General features: G+C 33.0%; 1 protein-coding gene across 1 annotated transcript in view; it reads right to left on the bottom strand.

Annotated features, from left to right (window-relative positions):
• The window catches only part of DOK6 (docking protein 6), a 411,008-nt gene that overhangs the window by 165,953 nt on the left and 226,090 nt on the right, over positions 1 to 18,965 (bottom strand). Inside the window, 1 exon segment of the mRNA XM_044683327.1 lies at positions 1,205 to 1,214. Within this exon segment, the coding sequence (XP_044539262.1) occupies positions 1,205 to 1,214 (10 nt within the window).

Raw genomic sequence — 18,965 nt, 5'->3', positions numbered from 1 at the left:
CCAGGGGAAAACAGGAAGCAGGGTGTCCTTTGCTCTGAGGTCTCCCAGGCTGGCAACAGTTTTTCCCACCACTCATGGAGTCCTCACTCAGGGCCCAGACACACTTCCTCCTCCTTCATTCCAACCTGGAATTCCCAGCTCCAGCTCCTTCCTGCTAGGTACATCCTAATGAATACATAATCAATATCTAATCTAATCTTCCTCACAACAAAGCTGAGAGTCAGGAAGATCTGGGTTCAGGACCCAATTCTCACACATAATAATTAACCATAGCATCATGGCCAATTCTTTCTGAATTTCTCAGCACAGTCAATTTGTTGACTTATAAGTAATACCAAAGGTCTTGATCAGTATAGGTAGAGGAAGTGAGTTAAACAATGTAAAATTTTTACAGCATCTGCTAAAGACAGTGTCAGTTAAAGCTTTTTGTGGTGGCAAAAAAATTGGAAAATAAAGGGATGTCCGTCGATTGGGGAATGGCTGAACAAATTGTGGTATAGGATGGTGATGGAATACCATTGTGCTATAAGGAATAATGAACAGGATGATTTCTATGTGAACTGGAAAGATTTACATGATGCAGAACAAAATGAGTAGAACCAGGAGAACATTATACACGGTAACTGAAACATTGTGGGACAATCAAATGTGCTAGGGTTTTGCTACTAATAGCATTGCAATGATCCAGGACAATGCCAAGGGATTTATGAGAAAGAATGCTACCCACATCTAGAGAAAGATCTGCGGGAGCAGAAATCCAGAAGAAAACATATGATTTATCATTTGTATATATAAGTATGTGATTTGGAGTTTTGATTTTAAAAGATTACTCTATTACAAAAATGAATAATATGGAAAGAGGTTTTGAATGATAATAACTTGTGTACCCAGAGGAATTGCTTGTCAGCTTCAAGAGAGGAGAGGGAAGTGGAGAGGAAGAGAAGATGAATCATGTAATCATGGAAAAAATGTTTAAAAAAATAAAATATTTTTAAAAAGACACTGTTAGGTAGATAAAAGAGGTTGGATAGCTATAATCTATCCTTTGAGATGGACAAATTTATATTATCTGTCCATTCATCTATCATCTATACAATCTACATCAATTTCTTAGGCATCTTTCCTTTTGGATAGCCCAAGATCGCATATCATACAAGTATTAAGTAGTAGATATGGAAATGTTTTAAGACAAAATTTCCCATACTTTAACTTTGCTCCCACTAAAATAGTAATATTAATAGCAGTTAGTGAAAACAAAAATGCATTTATTTTATTAAATATAATAAATAAAATTATTTTAACATTTTATTTAATTTTAACTCATCTATATAATCCATGTTTTATAATGTATACATCAATTTTAGTATAGTAGCACATGATGAATAAATAGGCAAATATAGAAGCTTATACTTTTTAATATTAGCTTAGATCTCATTTTTATATTGCTCTGGAAACATGATTCAAAAGGCTTGTAGACTACTAAGCTGAATGTACTAAGATAAAAATTACTGGAGATAAATGTTAAAGCCTTACACTTAGTCTCGATAAACTTTTTAGGTAAATTTAGGGCAAGAAAAGCATAGATGGACCGCAGTTAATTTGAAGGAAAAAAAATCAAACCTTTGGGATGTTTAATGACTCCTAATCTCAACTGGAGTGATTCAGCAGTGTAATATGCCAGCCATATGAGACAAATTCTTTACTGACAGTTCTTGCCATTGTTAAAATGTAAAGTCAGTTGTCTGGTTATCAGTTTCATTTTGAAGGATTTGTTGGCTGCTGCTCTGCCTTTCAGAGTCCTGAGACTTTCAAAATCTTGACTTCTGAAGATAGATCCACAAACTCATTCCTTAGAGATTCATACCTAACCTCTCCTCCTGTTATTTCCAGGTAATTCAAAGATAATTTGCTACCAGGAAGGCAGGACATTTGGAATGCACTGTCCCATTTGAGAATGACTAAATCCCAGCTGCAAGACACTTAACATTAACTCACAATTTTATATTACTCCTCTAAGTCCTAAATCATGTTAGGAATTCTAATAGCACAAGCATACAGCCCTGCTTGAATCTGAAATATCAGCTTCTACTTAATTATTTTTAGCCTTATTTTCTTCTGACCTCTCTGATTGCAATTAGGTCCACTTCAGCTCATCATACAACACCATATACTCATGTAGCCTAGACGGGGATCAATTTAGGAAGCAATACTTGTGTGAGGCTTAGAATTCTCTCTGAAAAAATATCCAAGGAATGACCTCATCCTCTCTTACAAACAACTTCCAGTTTTCATAAAATAGTGGATGGGAGAAGTAGAGGTTAGGAGGAAAAAATATCAAAATTTCACTGAGCTGAATAGTTTATTTCTATTTTTTTCTTGTTAAAAAAAGGTTAATTAGGTACCCCTTTTTACTACAGTTTATAAGAATGACTCTCCTAGGTATAAATGAAGATGTTGAAGGCCAAAACAACATTTTATAAACACATTGAGATGAACTTATAATTACATACAAACGAAAGGGGAAAATGGAGATCCATTACAGAATTTCAAAATAATCTAGTTATTGGATATCAAATTCAGTTTCTTTTTTCTTAATATTTCATAGACAAAAGCACCAGAGAAATTTTCAGAAAGGAATGGCATTAATAGATAATCTTATTTTAATTTTGAAGGAGAAGAAATTCTCAAATTAATGTCTTCCAATTTGGATTTATTTGGAAGACATTTTCCCCCATTCCTCTCAAGAAAAATTATTCTTTAAAAAAAAGTATAAGGCATTGTGCTGTCTAGTTTTTAAAGTTTTTCATGTAACAAATCAATTAACACCTAAATACAAGACAAATATTTATAATTCTGATTTAAGACCCTTCCTTAAACTATATTTTCCAAACACAGAGATATTGCATTGTGTTACAGATTTCATCTTCTTGGTCTTTTCCATGCCCCTGTTCACAGGAACAATACTATAACTAACAACAGTGATAAACTAAGGAATCATCCAGCAAAATGCAGAACACTTGGGGCATCTGAGCTTCACAGCCTCAGGCATGATGACAAATTATATGAATTTTCAAAAGGGTTTGCATTTTGGCATGCAGACAACCTCTTGAAACAGATGTTGGCATGGTAGTTTTCTGAACAGCGGAGGGTGTTCTTGTTGTTGTTGATCAACAGTATGATTCAGTCAGGCTCTGAGAGCCTAGAGAAATTAGAGATGTCAGCAAAGAGGGATACAGAACAATTTCTGCTATGTGCATGATAAAAGCCTATTCTGAATAAATCGTAATGGGAAACTGCTTTAGATTGAAATAGAGATTGAGAATCTAGGTGATTCCTCTGCCTCAACTCCTACACTTCTGAATTACTATTTTTAACAGTAAAAGAACTGCACTAATAGAAGCAAAGAACCTCCCTAAAATATTTGGCTTAAAAGTCCTAAATCTTAAGAAGTTATTGCCATCTTTTTAGGTTGGTGAAATCAGAGTCTCAGAGATTGCTAGACATAAAAGGTATGTTCAGGATCATCTTTTTAGAGTTCTTACCAAAAACATTTTTTTAAAACCCTTAACTTCTGTGTATTGGCTCATAGGTGGAAGAGTGGTAAGGGTGGGCAATGGGGGGTCAAGTGACTTGCCCAAGGTCACATAGCTGGACCAAAAACAATTTAATGAAAATTCTTGTAGCATAGTAGCCAGGACCTGGTTAATCAGATTTGAATAGAACATCCATAGTTAAGAGACACCGTATCCATCAAAGCATTAAAATGAATATCAGAGTACACTTCTTAATAACCAAAGATCTTTAAAGTGAATGTGATTAGGGAAGGATAGAGTATAATTTTGGACTCTTATTTAAACTCGTAAATAATTTTAATATTAATATAATTAATGTGATAAGTGCACAACAAAAATATAAGTAAAAATGATCTTATGATAGGTAGCATACACTGAAAAATAAAAGAGAACAAAGAGACTGAGAATGTTGTTTCTGTGCCCTTTTTATCTTTAATTAGGTCTGTTATGCTATAGTCTTAATCAATTGGAATGTTAGTACATGGCTTAAAAGGATAGAATACCTGGTGTCCATAAAGGCAAAGAACATTGGGGAAGAGTAAATTCATTATTGTCCTTTTGGTATTCTAAATTGTCAGGTTCATGTTACCTTAGAACCTCACCTTAGTCCTCTAATTATTAGCTCTCAAGACCCCTTACACTTTCAAAAACTGAGGCCTCCCAGATAACTTTTGTTTACGTCAATAATATTTATCAATAATACATTATAAATTAAAATATGAAATATTGTTATAAAAATAATATTAATTTCATGGAACCCCTGAAATCTTCCAGGTACTCACAGGGATTAGATCACATTTAGAGGCCCATTGCTCCAGTTTATATGAGAAGTCCTCTCTCCTCACTCTCTAACCTCCAGAGATCTTATTTATATATTTAGGAAAGTTTGGAGGAAAAACTGGGGGAAAAAAGCCTAAAGTTTACTAAAGAACTTTGAAATTAAATAAAATAGTATTTCCTGCTTCTCTACTCTTAAAAGAAGACCTAAGCTTTTTTTTACTTGTGGCATATCATAATCTTAGCTTGGATTTTCATATCTTCAGACCAGTACAACCTCAATTAGACCAAGAGAAACATTAGAAATATAAGGGTCTCCTGACTTAACCTCCTTTTATCAGATCAGAGATTTTGTGAATCCCCATCATTATCTGAACCTTTGGAGGACCAAAGAACTATGTCTGGCTTATGATTCTCTCATGTTCCATGCTTAATTGTATAATTCCAAGAAACCTCTTAGAAGCTTCTAATCAGTTTCTTCGAGGGCCCAGAAAAAGACATCCTTTTCTTAAAATATCAGCTTACACGAGGAAAAGGAAAAGATAAGCTACCTCTGCTCTAAGATCTAGGATTTGTTGAATACCTTATGAAAGAAGAGACAGAAAAACAACTACTAAGCTATACATCCTGGAGATTTATAAATGGAAACACAGGCTTCAGAGGAGGACTCTAGTTCACATTTTTGGTCTGAGTATCATCTATATTTGGAAAGCATAAGAATCCCTCTGTTTCCGTTACTAGGCAGCAGCAAGCCTTTGATGGATTACACAAAATGAGGAAGAACTTATTCTTATTTATTTTTAAAAATTAGTTCCTCCTCTTAGTCCCCAACTCCCAGAGACCTTTTATATATGTTTAGTGAAGTCTGGAGGGAAAAAATGATAAAAGTCTAACGTTTACTATATAACTTTGAAATTAAATAAAATAGTATTTCATGCTTCTCTACTCTAAAATTAATTGAGCAAATTAAGCTAGATATTAGCATGTAATTTAGTTCTAAATCATTAGTACCCAATTACATTTATACTATTTAATCAATAAAATATGGTAAAACATATTTATAATTATTTTTTAGTAGTTGGATGGTACCACTTATCAGTTTGCTCTATTCATTGTTATGGCTATTGAGATGAGCTACCTGACTATTTAAATACTGTATTTCATTTTGTCAACTTAATTATCTCATTAAAGGTAAAAGCCAATTAACTTCCGAATGACTTCTTTTTAAAGGGAGATTCAAATGAACTAGAATGTAAGTTGTTCTTTGCTTTTTCATTGCTTATTCTAATCAATTCTGACATTTTACTGATTTCTTTGTTATTTTTTTAAGCTCAAGTTCTTCTTTAAGAGGAATAGAATGTAAAACTTTTAGGAACAGGTTCTATAAAGCTCCACTTCATTAGGTTAGGAAAATTGATTTTCCAGTAAAGGAGGAAGATAGGAGATTTATTTGAATTTGTTCTTTAAGCTACAATTTACACACCACAATTTTCTATATGTTTGTGCTCCAGATTCTAATTTAACTATTTACAGGTAGCATTCCACTGTGAAATGTATTGTTTATTTTGTGGGCTAACAATCAAAATGTGACTTTAAAGTTTTTCATTCAGTACATTAAAACACTATAATACATTAGGATAAATGGGAAAACGTGATAATGTCAAAACAAAATATACGAATAAAATTTTATTTTTAAACAAAAACATCATGCCTAGCAACGGTAATTTGAAGTTTAAAATATTTTACTTTACATTTTTCTCTTGTTTATTACCAAAAAAAATTGCAAAAGTTTCTTCATTTTCATATTAAAGCTGGCCAGGAAAGCAATTCATTGAAATACAGAGAAATAAGAAGCCTCTATCTTCATAGAAAACTTTCCTAAAAAAATATCAAGATGAAGGCTGTGCAAATCTCTGATCAGGAAATCAAGGTAAGTGAGATTGAGAGCTGGTGAATGATCTAGAGGCCTTCAAGCACTGAAATACTTTATGGAAAGTCTTTTTTCAGAAGAAAGCTGAACCACAATTACATGAAGAAATTGAGGCTCCAAAGGATTAAGATCATGGAACTAAATAATGAATAGGTCATAACTTTAACCCAGTACGACAACAAATCAAGATCAGTGCTCTTTATACAGCACTTTGTGAGAACTGTTGTTCTGAAGGTAATGAGATTTACTTTTGGCAAAGAAAAGCTGAACAAGAAATTATTCCAGGAATGAGAAAATTTATCTACAAAAGAAGATATGTACCTTTAGAGATGGAAGGAAGCCCAGTTAAAACTCATTATGTTTTCTCTCTAAATTATTTTGAAGGAATGTGTTTTAAAACAGAAAGCTATTTTATATGCAGACCACTGAGAGAGAGAGAGAGAGAGAGAGAGAGAGAGAGAGAGAGAGAAAGAGAGAGAGAGAGACAGACAGAGAGAGAGAGAGACAGAGAGAGAGAGAGACAGAGAGAGAGACAGAGACAGAGAGACAGAGAGAGAGACAGAGAGAGAGAGAGAAAACCAGGCACTTATCTCAATAACTCTTTTTTATAATACATATAAATCTAACATTGGCAATAATATGCCCACTTCCCCTAAGAACAGAAATATAAGAAAAAAAGACAGCAGGGTCAATTATAAAGCTTCAGTGAGATCTGTGGCCTTGATATACAAATTTACTGAATTTGAGCTCATTTAATAATGCAGGAATATTAAAAATATCCAAGAAAAGTGTTGGGCATATTGTTAATATTTCTATAGAACAGTATTATGAAAATGTGGTGAAAGAAATATAATCAAAGTAAAATTACCTTGTGTTGAATTATCCATGTATTCATAATACCAATTCCTATTCAGTCTATGAGGTGTGTAAAAATATTCTTTAAATTCCCCCTACAGCTAGACAGATTTCATATGAAAAGGTTTTGTATTACATCCATAGATTATTCTTTTTTGCAATGTTTCCTTTGCCACAATAAGGAAAAGGTAAACACTGACATGAAAGGCTAGCTATACTTGGCATAGTTCCTTTGTTTCATGATGAAGAGGTGAAATGATGAGAAATAGCAAGGAAATAGACATCTCAGAAGAATAGAGTGCAGAAGGTAATATAGAAAAGAATAGAAAAAAATGGAAGAAAATATCCCATTATGTGCTATCTAAGATGAATATAGACAAAAAGCCAAGTAATAGCCAGTATAACCATAAACAACACAGAAAAGCTTTTAGGTGAAATACAATAAAACAAAGAATACAAAACAATAAGAAAAAAGACATTTCCCCAAATGTTTTAACAAGAATTGAAAAAGAAAAAGCAAGTACAGTTGAATAAAATTATCTCTGGGTAGAAAGGAATTTCCAGGAAGTTACAAGTGGAAAAAACATATTTAGGTAATGGAAAGTTTGGTTCATACGCATACTGGTGTTGTAAGGATAATGCTTTGTAAACCTAAAAGTATTAAGTAAATGGAGGAGTAGGGGTAAAAAGGTCCCGGGAATGTGTTGTATCAAGTCTTTATAGAGACAGTTTAGTCTCCTGATTTACCAAGTAAATGTCATAGAGTATAACAGAGCTTTCAAAGATCTGTGAGTTTACTTTTAAGACATTAGAACTTTAAGGATCCAAATACATACCCAAATGATATAGAGGAAACTAACTTCAGATGCATTATATCTTTTCAAATCAACATATGAACAATCATTTATTAATTACAGATTCTGCTAGGCAACATGCTCATCACTAGGGAGACAAAGAAAAGAAAACCATTAATTTCTCATGGGTAAACCCAAGAAGTATAATAAAAATGTCAATTCTATTAAATTTATTTACCTATTCAGTGTCATTACATTCAGAAAGTAAAAAAAAAATCTCCTAGAACTAGAAAAATAATAAATTTCATCTGGAAAAGCAAAAGGCCAAGAATATCAAGGGAATTAATAAAAAAAATCTGAAGAATGGTGGTCTAGCCATACTGGTTCTCAAATTGTATTATAAAGTGGCTGGCAACCATTAAAACAATCTTGTACTTATTAAGAAAAAGAATGGTGGATCAATGGAAAGGATTAGGCACTCAACATAGAAGTAAATAGATAGAGCAATCTAGTGTTTGACAAACCTAAAGAACTAAACTTTTAGAGAAGGAACTCACTATTTGTCAAAAACTGCTGATAAAACTGGAAAATAGTATGTAAGAAATTAGGTATAGACCTATTCCAAGTCATATACCAAGAAAGTCAATATGAACATATGATTTATAAATAAAAGGTGATTCCATAAATAAACTAAAGGAGTACAAAATAGTTTTACCTGTCAGACTTATGGATAGAAGAAGAATTTATGACCAAACAAGAAATTATAGAATGTAAAATATATAACTTTGTCTATATTAAAGTAAAAGGTTTTTGCACAAATAAAACCAACACAAACATGATTAAAAGGAAAACAACAAACAGGAAAAAATTGGGGGGGGTGGGAAAGGCTTTATGTCTCAAAAAACATTGAGAACTGAGTAAAAATTATATGAATACGAGGTATTCCCCAGTTGACAAAATGCCAAAGGATTGGGGGCAGCTGGGTACCTCAGTGGATTGAGAGTCAGGCCTAGAGACTGGAGGTTCTAGGTTCAAATCTGGCCTCAGACACTTCCCAGCTGTGTGACCGTGGGCAAGTCATTTGACCCCCATTGCCCACCTTTACCACTCTTCCACCTATAAGCCAATACACAGAAGCTAAGGGTTTAAAAAATTGAAAAAAATTAAAAAGTCAAAGGATATGAATAACTAGTTCTCATATAAAGAAATTAAAATTATCTTTAGTCACATGAAAATGCTATAAATCACTATTACTTAGAGAAATAAAAATTAAAATAACTCTGAGGTACCACCTCTCATTTACTAGACTTGCTAGTAAGACAAAAGAGGAAAATGTTAAATTTGGAGGAAATTTTAGAAAATTGGAACATTAATTAGTTGTTTTATTAAAAATAATTTTACATAGATACAATTTTAATAGTCTTCTGACATTTTTCAGTCCAAGTTCTCTCCCTTCTTCACTGCCCTATCCCCAAGTTGACAGGTAATATTTTATAAGTTGTACAGAGGAAAATTCATGGAGTTATCCTTTATCTTTGCATTGCTGATACATGCTAATACACTGTTAATGGAGCTATAACTGATACTACCATTTTGGAAAGCAATTGAGAATCCTATGCAAGGGTCATAAAATTATGTATTCCCTTTGATCCTCTGACCCAGCAATACCAGTAGTAGGTCTTTATTCCAATGAGATCAAAGATGGCAGAAAAGGACCTACGTAATGCAAAAATATTTATAACAGGTATTTTTGTGGTGTCAAAGAATTGAAAATTGAAGGAATGTCAATCAATGGAGAATGACATATTTTTCTAATTGAATACTATTGTGCCATAAAAAATTATGAACAGAATCATCACAAAAACAAAGAAAAATTTACATAAGGTGATGTAAAGTGAAGAGAGCAAGAGCAGAGGTACATTCAACATTGCAATAGTATGCAATGTTCAATTGTGGATTACTTAGCTATTATTAGCATAGCAAGCTTTCCACATAGTCCCACTCTCATAGCCATACACCAACACTGGAAAAATCATAACGTTGAATATATAGACCTATATCAGACAGGCAATGACTCTACTCTTCAGTACGCTCTACAGATTTGCCATAATTTCCCTTCCAAGGGTTGTCTCTTTTAATTTCAAGGATTCAGTTGCTATCTATAGTGATCTTTGAGCTCCAAAGAATATAAAATCTGATATTGCTTCCATTTCTTCTATTTGCCAGGTTTTCCCCAGATTTTATACTTTCTTCTTTTACACTCATAAAGAAACTTCTTAATTTTTTTCTTTCTGCATATTTTTCTAGCAATTTCTCTTGGCAACCTTAATGCCAGCTTTTGATTCATCCATCCATAATATGGTAAATAAATAAAGTGACAAGATATAGTCTTGTCTTGTTCCATAAGAGATGATAAACAAAATGATCACAAAAAATCCTAGAAAGACCAATATGAAGTGACTCAAAGTGGAGAACCAGAACAGTGTACACAGTAACCACAATAATGCACAACCATCAACTGTGAATGACAACTTTTATTAGCAAATCAAGGATCCAGGACAACCCCAAGGGAATCATGATGAAAAAGGCTATCCACCATCACAGAAAATATTGAGGAAAGCTAAATGCAGGTTGTAACACATTATTATTTATGTTTCCTTCATGAATCTTTCTCTAGTATAAGTGATGTCTTCTTTCAAATTATAATGAATATGGAAATATGTGTTGCATGATACCATATCATGTTATAATATATCATGTTGTCTATTGTCTCAAGGAGGGAGTATATATAACATATATAGATGTTATATTTCCTACAAATAGAAAATAATACAAAGGCTCTTTCATCATCTCCATTTTTTCCCAAAGGCCTGAAACATGGTTAATAAAATTTTTAAGAAATTGATTAAAACAAAAATTTTACAAAAAAACCCAAATGAAGATAAATTGAACTTTAGTTTACACCTATGAAATATCTGTTGACCTTGTTATAGAACCCAAATATTGGTTTATCTCTTTTGTCCTTAATAACCAACTGACTTTGGGCAGAAGAGGTTGTAAGAAGGATCAAGACTTGTAGTTTTCGTTATAGAAATCTTTTGATGAGAAAACTATATAATTTGAAATCAGTACCTTCTCTGAAATTTAGTTTTTCCTTTGAGAATTTTCTGGGACTCTGAAAAGTTAAGTGACTTATCTATGATATCATATGTAGTATGTGTCTATAGTTAAGACTTGAACTTCTGTTTTCCTGATTCAGAGGATGTTTTCTATCCTCTGGGCCACACTGATGTTAACCAACAATTACTTGAAAATTCATATTTAAAAAAGAATTCATTATCATTCTTTTTCTGTACTGGGGCTTCTCTATTAAATAACTTACATTATCATTCTTCTGGTTCTCCTAGCATTACAAACAAAGGTGAGGATTGTCTTTTTATAACTGCATGCCCATCTTACATCAATCTCCAAGAGTCATTGATTATTTGGAAAAACTCAGATTTACTTCTTCTTGACTATTTCTATTCCCTTCTCCAATTAATTTTACATTTAACTATTATCTTCATCTTATTTTCTAGCTAAATTATATCCCCTTGCTGCAATTGTATAATTTTGCTTCCACATCTTTATGTCATGCCTCTCAGCTAAAATATGTTGTTGTTTTTTCTTTCATCAATAGTATTCCTAGTTGTCTTCCAAACTGGCTCAATCTCTGACAAATCCCCACCAGAATTACTTTTATAATCCAACCTCTCTGTGAGCCTCCATTATTTACATCTTTGATTGGCAATCTAACTTTGGACAGGTCAATTCATGTGGCTTGGGTGTTCAGGAGAGAGGTCAGAGTTAAAGATATAGATTTGGAATATATCTGTAGAGATAAAAACTTCTGAAAGGGTTATGGTTATCTTGAAAAAAAGGCATTATCATTCAGCGGGAGCATGAAAGTTGGGTATAATAAAATAATACCTCTCTACTTTCTGATGCAAATGTGAATATATATACATTTTCCCCCTACAGTAAAAGTATAATAGCAAGATTTGGGGAATTCATTCCCTCAGGTAAAATACTCTGCTAGAGGTCATGTCAAGTTCTATATTTAAATTTTTCATTTTAATATCCTGGCAGGGTCTTTCTGCTGGTGTTTTGGTTGCCAAGGTACTTTCTATTGTCATCTGACACCCTTCAATAAATTTTCCCTCCTTCTGGCAATCTGCTAGACTTTCTACTCTCATCTGCTCATCTGCAGCAATTGGAAAGCCTTCCCCTGATGAAAGCAGGCTAATATTCTTTAGTGCATAAGACATAGAGGATATAGCTGAGGCTGTGGGCTACTCCATGGACCTATCATAGCCAAGAAAAGACAACAATATCCTCACACCCAAGATCATCAGTCCTTTGAGCTGTCATATCTGGTGTGGATACTATGTTTATGCTCTGATATGTCTTGGGGTTACAAAATTCCTTATAACACTCATTTCATCTTTGAGAGACTTTGCCTCCCAAACCTTTTGGGGTGACTCGGTCTCCCCATACAAAAAGAAAAACAGAATTGTTGATATGATATTGCCATGCTGACATGAACTTTTCAAACTAGCATTCAAATATACTTCAGAACAAGGATAAAAAAGAAAGCAGAGTACAATTCTATCACTCTTCAATTATAATTACTTCATTTATTATGGATATGTTTTATCAACAAATCTTTGCTGCTTTCCCTACAGAAACAAAGCTAAAATTAGCTATTTGAGGAATACTTATGCAGGGACATTGTCCATAAATAGGTCTTAATTTAGAAGATCAGTCTATGAGACTAGATTGGTTCCAGAATCTATAGAGAAGTTCTAAATAGTGCCTTGCATGGTATATACTCTTAATGAATATTTTTGAATTTGGATTTTGTTGACCCTATGAAGAAGTGTGAAGTAATTATAACTATGAATTAAGAAGTATACTGGGAAATAGCCTAATAATGCATTTCATTCACTTTGTTAATATGTCAGGTTTTTTTAGTTGGTTGTATTTATTAATAAATACTTGTTACTGCTTCTACTTTTATAAAATATATTATTCTTTCTATAATTCTTTCTATTTTCCCCTATTGTGTCTTTTTTCTTGTCTATGATTTCTACCTTTTCTCTGAAAATGTTTGTTACTGTTTGACACTGCAAACTAATCAGGACTTATTCATTTTATATCAATGACCCAAACTTATCATGATATTTGATAAAATCCTTATTTCCTTCTTTTAATTGCTTTTGGCTTTAAATAATGAGGAACTTTTATGTCTAATACTTCCAAAAACTCTGCAAAGTTCCCCACATTTAACACCTTCTTAGTTTCCGGCACCATCCTCAAGCAATAAAGTTTATGGAACATTTTAAGACAAGGATGCCTGAATATGCTAGTAAACAATCACATCGATGATAGTCTTTTCTAGATTTCTTGCTATTTAAGAAGTTTAAGAAATCTCAGACAAGGAGATCGCATTTTCATTCTTAAAAACTTATAAAACACCAAACATTGTGAATCTGCTGAATATTCTGGCATAGGAATGTAGTAGTGAATCTAGGGAAAAAATGAATTCATCATTTCATAAATGGCAACTGGGAGCATATCTGTGAACTGCCAGGTAGTGGGTCAAAAAACAAAATAAAGTGACCCAATGAGTTTAAATAATATAGGACAATGAGTAGCCTGTTATGAACAAATACCAAACTAAGTATTAGAAACATGGAAAATAATGATAGAGAATATTAGAATCTACTTATATATGAAATTACTAATTCTACAGAGCCATAACTTATTAGATCTGAGACCTGGGTTTTTTGAAGGTGCCTAAAGACTGGATTTAAAGGCAAAGTTGGTAAAAGAAAAAGGTCTGGGTCTGGATTTTGTGATGAGAACAGGGCTTTTTGTGTCCTGAGCCTTTCTCATCAAAGACCCAAGACCATCAATTTAAGATTATAATGACAGTACATCTAGCTTGTACCTCAAGCAGATAGGGACTAGGAAGTACAGCAAATTATAAGCCTTGCTCAGACTATTAAAACTTCACCAGAGAAAAGTAACTAAGATAGATTTGGGGGTGATAATCTAGATAATTAATTTGTATTCCATAATATCTCTTTGCTACCTGTCCAGATGAACTTTAGCCATTTTGAACCATGTCAATTATCTATTGGAAGGCTGTCTTTTAAGAATCATTCACAGTACATACAGACGTAACTAATGAGTAGAGGTCCAGCAGTGTGAAACAGGACAAGGAAACTGTGAAGTAACTGGTAGCATATTATCTCATAGTTCCATCTGTCTGTCAGTCAGTCAATAAGTATTTATTAAATGCCTATTTTATGCAAGGCACCATGCCACCATAATTTATTTTAATAACATCTATGTTTTTAGCATTGAAACTTTTAAATTACATATTACACCTTTTTTCTCATTGTTATTCAGGATTCTTTGTTAAAAACTTTTGTCAGTAGTGATAAGCCAGTAGTCTGACTAAAAAGACAGCTGATTTAGGGATAACTCCCCTGTTAATAAGAGTAATGATTGCATTTTTCAATAAAGCATAAAAATAAACAGAGGAAAACAGTTCTTAAGGTAGAATAAATTTTGTCACCACCTTATTAAATTTATTATAAACTTTCAATATGATACATAATAGATTTTTAAATAGTTATTTTTTATTTTTCATCTTAAATGTTTCCATTTATTGATATTATAAAGTTGATAAGTTTTTTTTTCAAATAACATCTCATACTGGTCAAATCTCATTTAGTTTTCATAGAGTTATTAGTATGAATATAATGTTTTATACCTGGATATCTAGTCTTTTGACAAATAATTTTATATAAATATTTGTATAAAGTTATTAGATATGGATAAGTTGATAGGAGAGTTTATTAATGTAATTGAAAATTGAATGTACACTGAAAATGTTGATTAATAGAAAAGAAGGTAAGGCAATTTTCAGATGAAGAAATCAAAGCTATCAATAGTCAAATAAAATGTTCTAAATTACTTTTGATTAGAGCAATGGAAATTAAAACAACTCTGAGATATCACCTCACACTTATCAGATTGGTTAATATGACAATAAAGGAAAGTGATAAATATTGGAGAGTATGTGGCACAATTGGGACACTAATAAATTCTTGGTGGAGTTGTGAACTGATCCAACCATTCTGATGGATAATTTGGAACCATGTCCAAAGGGATATTAAATAATTTATACTCTTTGATCCTGTAATACTACTATTGGGTCTATATACCAAAGAGATCATAAAAAAGGGGAAACAAGCTATTTATACAAAAATATTTATAGAAGTTCTTTTTGTATTGGCAAAGAATTCGAAATTGAGGGGATGTCCATCAATTGGGGAATGGCAGAACAAATTATGGCATATGTTGGTGATGGAATACTATTGTGCTATAAAAATAATAAACAAAATGATTTCAGAAAAAGCTGAAAAGATCTACATGAACTGATGCAGAGTAAAACAATAAAAACAACTGTACATAGTAATAGTAATATTGTACAATGTTCTGCTGTGAAAGACTTAGCTACTCTCAGAAGTACAAAGATATGGAACAATTCTGTAAGATGTATGACAAAGAATTCTATCCGCCTCCAGGGAAAGAACTATTGGAGTCAGATGCAGATCAAAGCGTATGATTTTTCACTTTAGTTGTATTTTTATTTTGGGGTGGGTTTTATGAATATTTTCTTATAAAAATGACCAATTTTGGAAGTATGTTTTGCTTGATAATACATGTATAATCAAGATCAAATTGCTTATCATCTCCTAAATGAGGGCGGAAAGGAAGGGAAACAATTGGGGTCTTATAATTTTGGAAAATGTGTGTTGAAAATTGTTATTACATTGGAAAAGAAAATGTCTTCGAATAGAAAAAAAGGAGGGAAGACTTTGGTAGAGTGTCATGGGATTCTCATCTTGAATTTGTTCATTCAACATTTTTATTTATACATAGAAGACTATTTACATTGCCAGACAGTTTTGATGAGGGGGTTGAATTTGGATTGATAAATTGGTAGAGAATACTTTTCATAATAAGGAAGTGGTAAAATGGAATTCCCTGGAAAGAATAGCACAAACCAGGATGAACACATAGAGATGGGTGTAAGGAGATAAATACGTGGACAAAGTGAGGACAAAAAGTTGTTCCGGAGAGGAAGAGAAGCCAAGAAGATCATATAGCTTCTGGTGAAGTTTGGCTTTTTAAACTGGATATTATGATAAATGTGGAGGGATATTACATTCTTAGATTTTGCATATATAATGAGAGACAGAGACAGAGAGAAAGAGATAGACAGAGAGAGGGAGAGACAGAGAGAGGGAGAGAGAGAGAGAGAGAGAGAGAGAGAGAGAGAGAGAGAGAGAGAGAGAGAGAGAGAGAGAGAGAGAGAGAGAGAGAGAAACAAGCAAGCAGACCAGGAGAGAAATAGATTTTAAATTGTAGCATATCTCACTAGGACAGATTATTCCTGGCTGAAGAACCAGGTCTGTGAAAGATCAATCAGTTGATTCTTTTAATTATTTTATAACTTCTCAAATCAGAGAGAAAAACTTAATCTGGGATCTCTCTCTCTCATTGGAATGGGGGAGAAGTAACCCTTTCCTAAGCTGGTGGCCATGCCACTTATCTTTTCATTGTTTCTTTTCACCTATTTGAAAGAATTCCTCTTCCCAAGAGTAGGAGCTGAGGGAGTTATTAAATAGGAAAAAAATGTCTTTGAGGGAAATGTGAGAAAGAATCTGGGGAGGAGGAGCAACCCAATTCATTCCAGGACTAGAATTAGTAATGTGTGCATGAAAACAAATAAACAAACAGAAAACTTGTAACATGTTTACTGTATGTCAAACACTGTGCAAGTATTGAAAATAGAAAAACAAAAGCAAACATAATCTCTTTCTTCAAGCAGGGTATCTTCAAATGGATGAGATTATATACATAATCTCATCCATTTGAAGACTGATAATCACATTATATATCCCAGGAACTTTCTGTCCCCAAGATAACCACATTATATATCCCAGGAACTTTCTAAGTTCCTGGGATATATAATGTGGTTATCAAGGAATAGATTGATACACTGGATCTAGGAATAATGCCAGAGTTGACTTGATCACTACTTGTAGTTCTAGGAAACTCTTTTCACTCTACCACCACCTCCATGACTGAATAATGTATCTTAAATAAAGGCAGAGGTAGTGCTTCTGTCAAATTAGGGAAAGACATGAAAATCAAAGAAATAACTAATATATTGGATGAAGGAATTGAGATTCAAAAGGGCTGACTGCAAGACTCTTACTTTAAAACCTTCCCTTTCTCCTTTTCTCTTAGATAAAATGCAAATTCCTTTCTCAGACATTTAAAGATCCTTCTTGATATAGCTTCCATCTACCTTTCTGGCCTAATTTCATATTTCTCTATTTCATGCATCATACTATAGTCCTACTACATTACCAACCATTCCCCAAAACTGACATTCTGTCTCTTATTTTTCTGTCTGGATACAAACTGCCGTTGATCTCCTATTCACCTAAGACTTTCAGATTTTTGAACTTACTCCAAGGTTCATTTCACTTGCTTCCTTTTCCTGAAAGTCTTATTCCTTTCACCCTTTTTATTAGGAAGAAAGAATCAATGCTAGAATTATCAAATTCTTGCATTCTATAAACCTGGGAGAAGGTGGGTAATATTCAGTAGGACAAAACTTTTTCTCTGAAAATGATGCAAGCTGGCTAGAATGTTGACTCAATTCCTGAAATTGACCTCAAAAATTAAATAAGTACATCGTCAGGATACTCCAAAAGAAAATGAGTCATATCAAAATACTTTCGTTTACAAAAAATTAAAGGAGACAATGAAATATTACTCTAGAGTAAATTAAAATTCTTTTTCTAGACTGAGAGACATTTGTCATGTTATATTTTGTCTTGGCTGCATGACATCTAGAATACTGTACCGAGCCTGGGTGTCACATTTTAGAAAGTATTTTAACTAATAAGAACATATTCAGAGGATAAACAAAAGAAAGGCCCTTGAAACCAGGCTTAAGAAAGGACTAGATAAAGGAACTGGGGAATTTTAGAAAATAAATAGAATCCCATTTCTCAGACAGAAAAATTGGAGGACAATGCAATTTCAGTTTCTGATCCTAGAAATATGTATTTAATAACTTTTTAAACCATTTCTCCTAAATGATACCAAATACATGATGAAAATAATTATTAAAAAAAACCCTACATAACAATGAACTACAAAGATGTGAAAGGGATGAGAAACACCTAAGTGGAGGCGACACCTGCCATAATGAAGCTCTAAATCATTTGAAGCATCGAGTAGGAGATAATTAAATGATATAATGTAATGCACTCAAAGCATTAATGGATAAGACCATGACTGGATAAGTTAACATTCCAGGCAGTAAAATTATTTTCTTTTTTTCTCTCTTAGAATCCTTTTTGAAAAAGTACTTTGGGGAAAGAAATTAATAATGAAAATTGCAGGCAGATTTTGGGAGACATATTGCACATCGTTAAGCAGCTCTGATTTCTGAGCTAATGAAGAGCTAAGATCTGTGTATATGTGAATTGCTATTAAACTTAGTGATTTATTTTCCCTGAACTTTTAAATAATATGTATAATTTGTTAATCATTTCCACAAGGGAATCAAGTGAATCTTGGATAATTTAAATCTAGACGGGATTTTAAAAGCTATCAAATCTAAGCCATTTATTTTACAGATGAGGAAGCTGAGGCCCAGAGGTGCTAAGGGACTTTCCTCAGGTCATAAGGTAGGAAGTCGGAGAGGAAGGGTAAGAATCCAGGGTATTCAGGGCAGCTGGGTGACTCAGGGGATTAAAAGTCAAGGCTGGAGACTAGAGGTCCTGGATTCAAATCTAGCCTCTTGCATTACCTAGCTTTGTAACCGTGGATTCCTCTGCCATGGAACCAATACCCAGTATTAATTCTAAGATGGAAGGTAAGGGTTTAGAAGAAATA

The sequence above is a fragment of the Gracilinanus agilis genome, chromosome 1 (genome assembly GCF_016433145.1).
Source record: "Gracilinanus agilis isolate LMUSP501 chromosome 1, AgileGrace, whole genome shotgun sequence".
Lineage (NCBI taxonomy): Eukaryota > Metazoa > Chordata > Mammalia > Didelphimorphia > Didelphidae > Gracilinanus > Gracilinanus agilis.
The sequence above is the reverse complement of the archived record's forward strand: the minus strand, read 5'-3'. Positions and strand labels throughout refer to the sequence as shown.